This window comes from Crocuta crocuta, unplaced genomic scaffold (assembly GCF_008692635.1).
Source record: "Crocuta crocuta isolate KB4526 unplaced genomic scaffold, BGI_CrCroc_1.0 scaffold73, whole genome shotgun sequence".
NCBI lineage: Eukaryota > Metazoa > Chordata > Mammalia > Carnivora > Hyaenidae > Crocuta > Crocuta crocuta.
In genome coordinates this window covers 7,450,599-7,459,115 of record NW_027529443.1, presented here as the reverse complement: position 1 = coordinate 7,459,115, position 8,517 = coordinate 7,450,599, and the positions used below count along the sequence as shown (strand labels likewise).

Here is an 8,517-nt window from a genome sequence, read left to right as displayed (position 1 = left end):
CTAACAAAGACAATGATTTTAATGATTTGCAAGGTTTAAAATAGCAAATGATTACTTAGAAAAACACAGTGGACAGTGAATTATCTTGTACCTGATTAAGTCAAAATAAAGACTGGAACTATTCTAAAAGTTCAGGGAGCACCTGGGTGGCTCAGTTGGTTAAGCATCCGACTTCGGCTCTGGTCATGATCTCCGGTCTGTGGGTTCGAGCCCCATGTCAGGCTCTGTGCTGACAGCTGAGCCTGGAGCCTGCCTCAGATTCTGCATCTCCCTCTCTCTGCCCCTCCTCTACTCACACTCTTTCTCTCTCTCAAAAGTAAATATTAACATTAAAAAAAAAAAAAAAAAGAACTATTCTAAAAGTTCTAAACAGAATTTTCCTCAGGGTACCTGGGTGGTTCAGTCAGTTGAGCATCCAATTTCAGCTCAGGTCATCTCACACTTCATGAGTTCTAGCCCCACAATGGGCTCTCTGCTGTCAACATAGAGCCTAGTTCAATCCTCTGTCCCCCATTCTCTCTGCCCCTCCTGGGCTCACGCTCGCTCTCAAAAATAAATAAATTAAAAAAAATAATTTCTTCTGTTTAAAATCTTTTTATTAGTTCTTTAAAGTGAATTAAAATATTAATGTTAAAATAAGGAATGTAAAGAATCCAAAAGTCAAATGAGTGCATTTAATTGAGTATTGTAGGGGAGACTGGGTGGTTCAGTCGGTTAAGCGTCTGACTTCGGCTCAGGTCATGATCTCACGGTTCGTGGGTTCAAGTCCCGTGTCAGGCTCTGTGCTGGCGACTAGCTCAGAGCCTGGAGCCTGCTTTGGATTCTGTGTCTCCCTCTCTCTCTGACCCTCCCCTACTCATGCTGCCTCTCTCTCTCAGAAATAAATAAAACATTAAAAAAAGTTTGAGTATTGTATTACTATACTTCCTTTTAAAGCAAATTTGTGTAAAGTTTGGATTGCTTAATAAGTAATTATTCAAGAGCAATTATTAAATATTTTCTATCTATACTTTTTAGGACAATGTATTTGTTGATAAGTAATTTGATATAAAAACATTTTTTATGAGATATTTATTATAAATCAAGAGATTTATGGGGCGCCTAGGAGGCTTAGTTGGTTAAGCATCCAACTTCAGCTCAGGTCATGATCTTACCATTCATGAGTTTGAGCCCCACAGCCCCATGTTGGGCTCTGTGCTGAGAGTTCAGAGTTCTGAGCCTGCTTCAGATTCTGTGTCTCCCTCTCTTTCTGCCTCTGCCCTGCTCACACTCTCTCTCTCAAATAAATAAATAAATATTAAAAAATTTAAAAATATATAGATATATATAAATCAAGAGATTTACTAAGAGGCAGAAATAAAGAAAAAGCACAGAACACCAATCTTTAGGGAACACATNAAAAAAAAGAGAGAAAAGGAGGGGGAAAGACTGTTTAATTTGGTTTTGCAGTTCTTCACAGAGAGTTTCAGTTAAGGCCTCAGACTTGTTGCTATCTTTTCTTCATTCTCAAGGCCAAGTGGCTATGGAAACATTTTAAGAGTTCCTTTGACGATGTGACTGTTCCAAGAAGTCAGTTCCTATCAATTTAAGAATCTTATCACTGGTAAGAAAATACATTTTCTCCGGAACCTTGCAGAAACTTGTTTTGTTTGTTCATGTGATAAAAAATGTCTGCTAAATAGACTAGTGTCTTAGCTATCTTTCATCTCCAAAGCACTCCGCAAAATTTGGCCTAGTATATTCTTAGAAGTACTCTGGCAATTCACCTTTCAGCTCCAATATCCTGTTGAGAACGCTTCTAACAAGCCACTAGATTTCTGTATGTAGATTTATGTGCTCCTTGTTCAGATTTGAGTTTTATTTATTTTTAAACATTCTTGCATAAATGGGTCATAATAAAGTTAACCATTTCTGCAGCATTATCCAGAACTTTCTTCATTTCGACTCCAATTGTTTTATATCAGCACCTCTCTGGGAAGAAAGCAGTGTGCTGTAACATCAACACCAGCATTTTCTTTTACCAGAATGAGGCAAAACTGGTCATGGAGTCAACCATGAATGAGCACCAGGAGTAGAGATGACAGACCTTTGGTCTTCAGATATAAAGAGCCATTAAATTTATATTGCCTTTGAGAGGCTCTCATAGCAGACAGAACAAGCTTTCTTGAATTTTGTCATCATTCACCAACCTTACGAAGGCAACAGTAGGACAAATATTCGTGAAATCTGTTGACTCATCAACCCAGACAGAGAAGCTACTGCTCTGCAGTTAACTACACAAACCTCTTGAGCATCAGGGGACAGTCAATTTATTAAACTGAAAGTGAAGGGTTTTCAATTTCTTATACTGCTTCTTGCCCTCCCATTTTAATGTTATATTGGTATTATTAGATTTTTACCTAGTATGTCAATTTTTCTTTTCTAATATAGTGCTGCTACTAAAATTTTGCTTCCTAAACCTTTTATTGAATATGATTTTTTTTTTAAAGATTTTATTTTTAAGTGATCTCTACAGCCAACATGGGGCTCAAACCTACAACTCTGAGATCAAGGGTCACATGCTCTACCAACTGAGCCAATGAGGTGCTGCTGAATGTGATTTTTTAAACAAAAGTTTACTGTTTTGATATTACAGATGCCATTTAAAATAATCGACATCTTTACTTATCAAATGGCTATGATTTATAGTTACAATTGCTGGAGCAAATGCTAGGTTTGTAAGTTGCATTCCACAGACAATGTACAATGCAAGAGAACAGCTAGACAATGTACAATGCAAGAGAACAGCTTGGAGTATAAATCCATATAAGATCACTGAAAAGGAGCTTTCACTGTAAAGAAATAATTTGTATCCCTTGTTGCATGACATATGGAAGTATCACAGAAAACGAATTCTTCATCACTAACCTCAACAGAAATGTATTTCTATGCCTAGAATGGTCCTAATTTATCTTATACCATGACTTCAAAAACTGCAGCACTGGAATATTAGATTTGTTTGCTAACAAAGGCGGATAGAATATAAAATCTGGCATAATAACTAAGTAAGAGTTACAAAGTAACTCTAAGTAAGAATCACAAAAAGATACAAAAACTTCACAAAAACAATTCACTTCTAACCCAGAAGACCCATGTTTTTACAATGTTTACAACAAAGTGGCAGGGGACAGCTGAACTGCAACATGTAAAAATCCCTTCCTTAGAATGAAAATTTCCCTAGGAGTGTGTCTTTTACAGAGTTTGTTTGCTCCAGTTAAGTCAGATGGCAGTTCAGAAGGGGAGACTGGGGAAAGTAATCATGAAGGAGAGGCCAACATTATCCTCCTGTCATCCACCCCTCCATGTAAGTGCTCACCAATCATCCAGTTTCTCCCAGCTCAACCAAATTCATGTAAGCCTAACTGCACACTGGCACATGGGGCTGAAAAGATCTCCAACATAACTGTTAATGGGGCTGCTCAATCATTGTTCACTATTCTGAGTACAGCATTATACAGCACATAAGTTCAAAAACTGTATTTTGTCACAGTTTTCTGTGGAATCCTAGCAATATCTCACCAAATGCCATCAGAAAAACCCACCTGCAACATCAAATGATTTTTTTTCCTATGAGACGTCATTTTCATTTGACTCAGATCCTTCTGTGACTTGATTTTCAAGTTCAGGCTTAGCCCCTCCCTCATTCACCTCCTGTGTCTCAGATCTTGGTTTCATCTGCCTCGGCTCCTCATTATTTTCTGGTACCACTTGCTGGTCATTTTTTCCTTCTGCTGAGTCATTTTGATTTGATATGTCACCAGATTCCAATTTAGCTTCTTTCCCATTTCCTGCTTGTGCTGGCTGCTTTGGGTTAAGCTGTGATGAGTCCTTAGTGCTCTTCACCACCTCCTGGAGATTATATTTTCTGAACAACATGTAATCTTTCACAACACTCAGGCAACAGACAGCTTTAATGATTTCTACTACCACTGTGTACTGTGGATTGGTAAGATCTACTTTATTTTCCGAATTGAGGCTGCCTACTATTCCTATAACAAAAAGAATAAGAAATGCTTAGAGGGAGAAGGGTACCATGAAGCTTGACAGATACAAATACAATCTTTCATCTTTGCATTTGTGACTTGTTAAAGCAATATTCAGACTAGTCTACTCTTCTACATGGACCTCCATCAAACGCTGTGAACTCTTTCAATAAACAAATACAAATGAAATCCTGAGACATTTAATCAGAATAATTTTTTTTTCCCAAAGAAAATTCAATCTTGGTTTGGAAGATTTAATATCTAACTACCAGAAAGTCTCATCCAAGTCTGTTAGGTCTGATATTATTTAGGAACTTTTTTTTTTTTTTTTTAAGTAATCTCTGTACCCAATATGGGGCTCGAGCTCACAACCCTGAGATCAAGAGTTACATGCTCTACCAGCTGAGCCAACTATGCACCCTTATTTTACACTGTAAACACTGTATACACTTGTTTTACATCCAAAAATATAAGCCTTAAATCTTAAAAAAAAAAAAAAACTCCTAGAAACAAGAGCAAGTATTTACTATTAAATACTAATATAAAATCACTAAGAGAAACATACCTGCCAATTCTTTGATAACTTCTTCTCTATTCATATGGCTGTTATTTCGAGATTTATATACAATCTGAAACGTCCCTTTGTTTGGAGCTTTAAACCAGGGTTCCAAAAATGTTTCTGCATATTTTTTCATGTCTTCTAAGAAAGCCTTGCACGTGCCTGAAATGGGTAACATTCGTAGAATAACCCGAGTCTTCTTCTTCTTGGTTTCATACATATCCTGGAGAATATGATGTACCAATTTCTCAGGTTCTGAGAGAAAAAGAAAAAAAATCAGCAAAAAAACAACACAAAACAAAAAGAACAAGAATATAAGCTTTCAGACATTTTAAAACCTCTTCAAACTCTCCAGATGAATTTTTATTGGCAGTGACCTATATCAACAGTATAGAAGAAATTATCACAATGAACATTAATAAGTCTAATCAGTTTTTCCAACTTTCTTCACTGCCTATGATTACTACTATATTTAATATGTTAACTCTTCAGCATTACTACTGCTTTCACTAAAAACAACGGTTCATGAAGACACCGGAGTTAACATTTTTGTGACATCTGACTTGTCCAAACAAGACCATACAGTTTTCCTTCAACAACAGCACAACTACCAACATATTGTTACTAAATAGCACACTTATTTTAAAATATAATAACAAACAAAACAAAATCTGCAAGTTACTTTAAAAGATTTAATTCAGGGGTGCCTGGGTGGCTAAGTAGGTTAAGCATTTGACTCTTGATTTTGACTCAGGTCATGATCTTATGGTTGTGGGACTGAGCCCTGCGCTGGGCTCTTTGCTGAGTGTGGAGCCTACTTGGGATTCTCTCTCTCATCTCTCTCTGTGCCTCCCCTACTCACTCTCTCCAAATATAAATAAATGAAAAACAAACAAACAAAAAACCGAAAAACAAAAACCATTTAACTCATCCATTGATTAAATTTGTACAAAAATCCAGATCTCAGAACTCAGAGGAGCCCCAAGACCATGAATTACACAAGATCATCATATGGTCCTGAGGCCACATCCTGACTACATACAAGTCTATTTGGGGTTACTCGGTGTTTTCAACACTTTTTTTAAATTTTTTAATGTTTATTTATTTTTGAGACAGAGAGAGTCAGAGAATGAGCTGGGGAGGGGCAGATAGAGAGGGAGACATAGAATCTGAAACAGGCTCCAGGCTCTGAGCTGACAGCACAGAGCCCGATGTGGGGCTCAAATCCACAGACTGCGAGATAATGACCTGAGCCAAAGTTGGGCACTTAACCGACTGAGCCACCCAGGCGCCCCCAATACTTTTAAATTAGTTAACTACATTAAAAAATGTACAAGCTTCTCAGATTTCCAACTTCTTTTAAAAAATCAGAAGATCTGGCCCTATCAGGACTACATTCCAGATGGCTAGAGCCATTCCAAATTGGCTGGGGCTGAACAGCAGCTGCTCCTTTTAGACAGAATATGTACTCTTGTTTCACCTAAAGTTACATACAAAGCAATTGGCAAAGCCAGGTTTCCAATCTTAAGCCAATGTTATGTTCACCACCCCATTCTACCTTTCTATATGCTTAGTGCTAAAACAGTGTGAAGAAGATCATTCAAATGATTAACTTGAGCCATAACCATGAAGCCATTTTTTAGGCAGTGTTCACTAAGACAAGGGATGTCTAAATATTATAGGCTCAATAATCTTAAGGCTTATTAGACACACCTATCCCAAGGGTCCTGATGAAGACTACATTATTTGCTCCACTCTCCACTGACTGGAATCTTCTTAGCTTCATCTCTGTAGATGCTTTAATGTCACCAACTTCTTTCTTCAAGGCAGCCTCCACATCATCATCTTCTCCTTCACTTCCAGAGGGCTGCTTATCTTTGTCTGTAAACTGTTTTCATAAAATTAATGAGTAGAAATGCCAAAACAGCTCATGTTAAAAGCTATAACTATTTATGTGAATCCTCCAGTGGCAGATGGATCAACACAATAAAGCTTTTTATTAAGAAACTGACACATCACTCCCTTCAAAATACAGAGGAAAAAAGGAAGTTTCCTCAGACTGGGGTACATATAATTTGAAAATGCTTTCAAAAACATCTTGACAGTCTGGGACACAGGGAAATGTGCTCACCAAATGAATTACTTCAAGGTAAACCTTAAATCCCATCACTAGATATCTTTGTGCCTAATGAGGCAGTCTTCTTGTGGTGAGATTAGACCAACCAGTTATGGCATTTAAAACCCTTACTTCTATTCTACTAAGAGGGAACAGAAATAGTTTGAGAATTTGCTCAAGATATCACCATGAGAGACTCTTGAATGCTGACAAAAACTGAGGACTGAGGGATGGGGGGTGGAGGGGGGATGGGCATGGAGGAGGACACTTGTGGGGATAAGCACTGGGTGTTATGTGGAAACTAATTTGACAATAAACTATTTGTAAAAAAATTAAAATTAAAAAAAAAAAGATATCAGTATAGACAAGACACTCAGTTGTTGCCCACCAGTTCTCTGCCCTACCAACGGAGTTTGCCAGTCAGGAACTAGTAATAATTATACACACTTATGGAACCTTTATTATTTATGTACAAAAGTAACTTCTCAGCCAACATTATTAAGTATACTATCATTATTCTTTTTTATCTAGCTCAGCAGAAGTAAATAATATGCCCATGCCCATGATCTAGTAAATAACAGTACTTGAATCCAAATCCCCTCTGTATTACTTATCCTCCCCTTTTAATTCGTTGAGGTGTTTCCGTATGAGTCCAGATACCAGACCAAGACTATAATGATTTCCAAGCTGTCCTGAGACAATTATATCTTACGTGGTATTGGTACAAAGGCTTTTGCTTTATAAAACGTATTTATTTGCACGCGCATTTGAAAAATAACTAACACCAGTACTAACCCCACTATTTCAGAGACAATGCTTAGGACAATTATTACAACCATTGTGTAAAGATGGTGGTAAGATACGGTAAAAACTATGAAGACGAAGCAAGTTTCCCTTGTGAACTTGGACCGTTTATTAACCTACTTGAGCTTCAGGGTCCTCGTGAATATTACTTCACAAGTCTATCGTAAGAAGTAAACGTTTCTTTGAGGGCTTCAGAAACATAACACGTGGATCTCAGAAGCAATCTATAAACAGGAGCCACCGTGATTAACAATAGGAAAAATAACAAAAATGGGCAAGCTTTTCAAGCACGCGACAGGGCAGCAGTCTGCAACCCGGACACCGCGAGAAGGCAGGACACAGATCACGCCACAAAACTCGCGCACGCGCAGGACACAGCCGGCCTTGCAGCCTTCCCTTCATTCCTCAGAGGCCCGCTTGCCCTTTCTGGGGCTCGTACCTTCTCCGGCCCATACATGTCGTCGCCGTATTCGTTAAGCAGACTGTAGGCCTCCTCCACGCACTTGCGCTCGTTCATGTTGCAGGTAATGAGAATGCCCTGAAGCCCGGGTTCCAGCTGCCGTGGCCCACCGCCGTCGCAGCGCCGCGCCCGCTTGGCCTGCACATACTGAGCTTTCCCTTTGCGCTTTGCACCGCTGGGCTGCTGGACCGGAGCCGCCATGGTGCGTAAGAACCAAGGCAGGCGAGAAAAGGGTTTATCCACTACTCCCGGCTGCCTCACCACTGCTGGCGCCAGCTGCTTACGTCATGTGTGTGCGACGGCGACGGCTTCTCCTAATCCCGCCTCCAAGTTTCATGCCGTGCTGCGCCGGGTCCTAAAGGCTGGACTCTGAGGATTGGGTCCTAAGGCGCGCAGGTAGCCGGTTGTGGAGAGGTGGTATAAGGCCCTCCCTTAGCGAGAGTGGACAGACACCTTTTTTTTTTTCAGGCGGAGACGGCAGAGAGAGGGAAACAGAGAACCGAAGAAGGTATGCGTTGTCAGGGTTCAACCCACAAAGGGAGACATCATAACCTCA

At 39.3% G+C, this 8,517-nt stretch overlaps 1 protein-coding gene across 1 annotated transcript; it reads right to left on the bottom strand.

Annotated features, from left to right (window-relative positions):
* Positions 1-1,404: 1,404 nt before the first annotated feature.
* Positions 1,405-8,246, bottom strand: THUMPD1 (THUMP domain 1 NAT10 acetyltransferase adaptor). Its single transcript, XM_077760541.1, has 4 exons — positions 7,941-8,246; positions 6,295-6,469; positions 4,588-4,836; positions 1,405-4,028 (listed from the first exon to the last, which is right to left on the bottom strand). Exons 1-4 carry the CDS (start codon positions 8,160-8,162, stop codon positions 3,607-3,609), a joined length of 1,068 nt encoding a protein of 355 aa, XP_077616667.1. The 5' UTR covers positions 8,163-8,246; the 3' UTR covers positions 1,405-3,606.
* Between the last annotated feature and the right edge of the window lie 271 nt (positions 8,247-8,517).

Excerpts from the sequence above, each read along its gene's own strand:
- THUMPD1 (XM_077760541.1), bottom strand. The coding sequence starts at position 8,162 with ATGGCGGCTCCGGTCCAGCAGCCCAGCGGTGCAAAGCGCAAAGGGAAA. Across the intron at positions 6,470-7,940 it reads ACATGTATGGGCCGGAGAAG|TTTACAGACAAAGATAAGCA; the intron begins GTACGAGCCCCA and ends TTATGAAAACAG. Across the intron at positions 4,029-4,587 it reads AGTTATCAAAGAATTGGCAG|GAATAGTAGGCAGCCTCAAT; the intron begins GTATGTTTCTCT and ends TTTTTGTTATAG.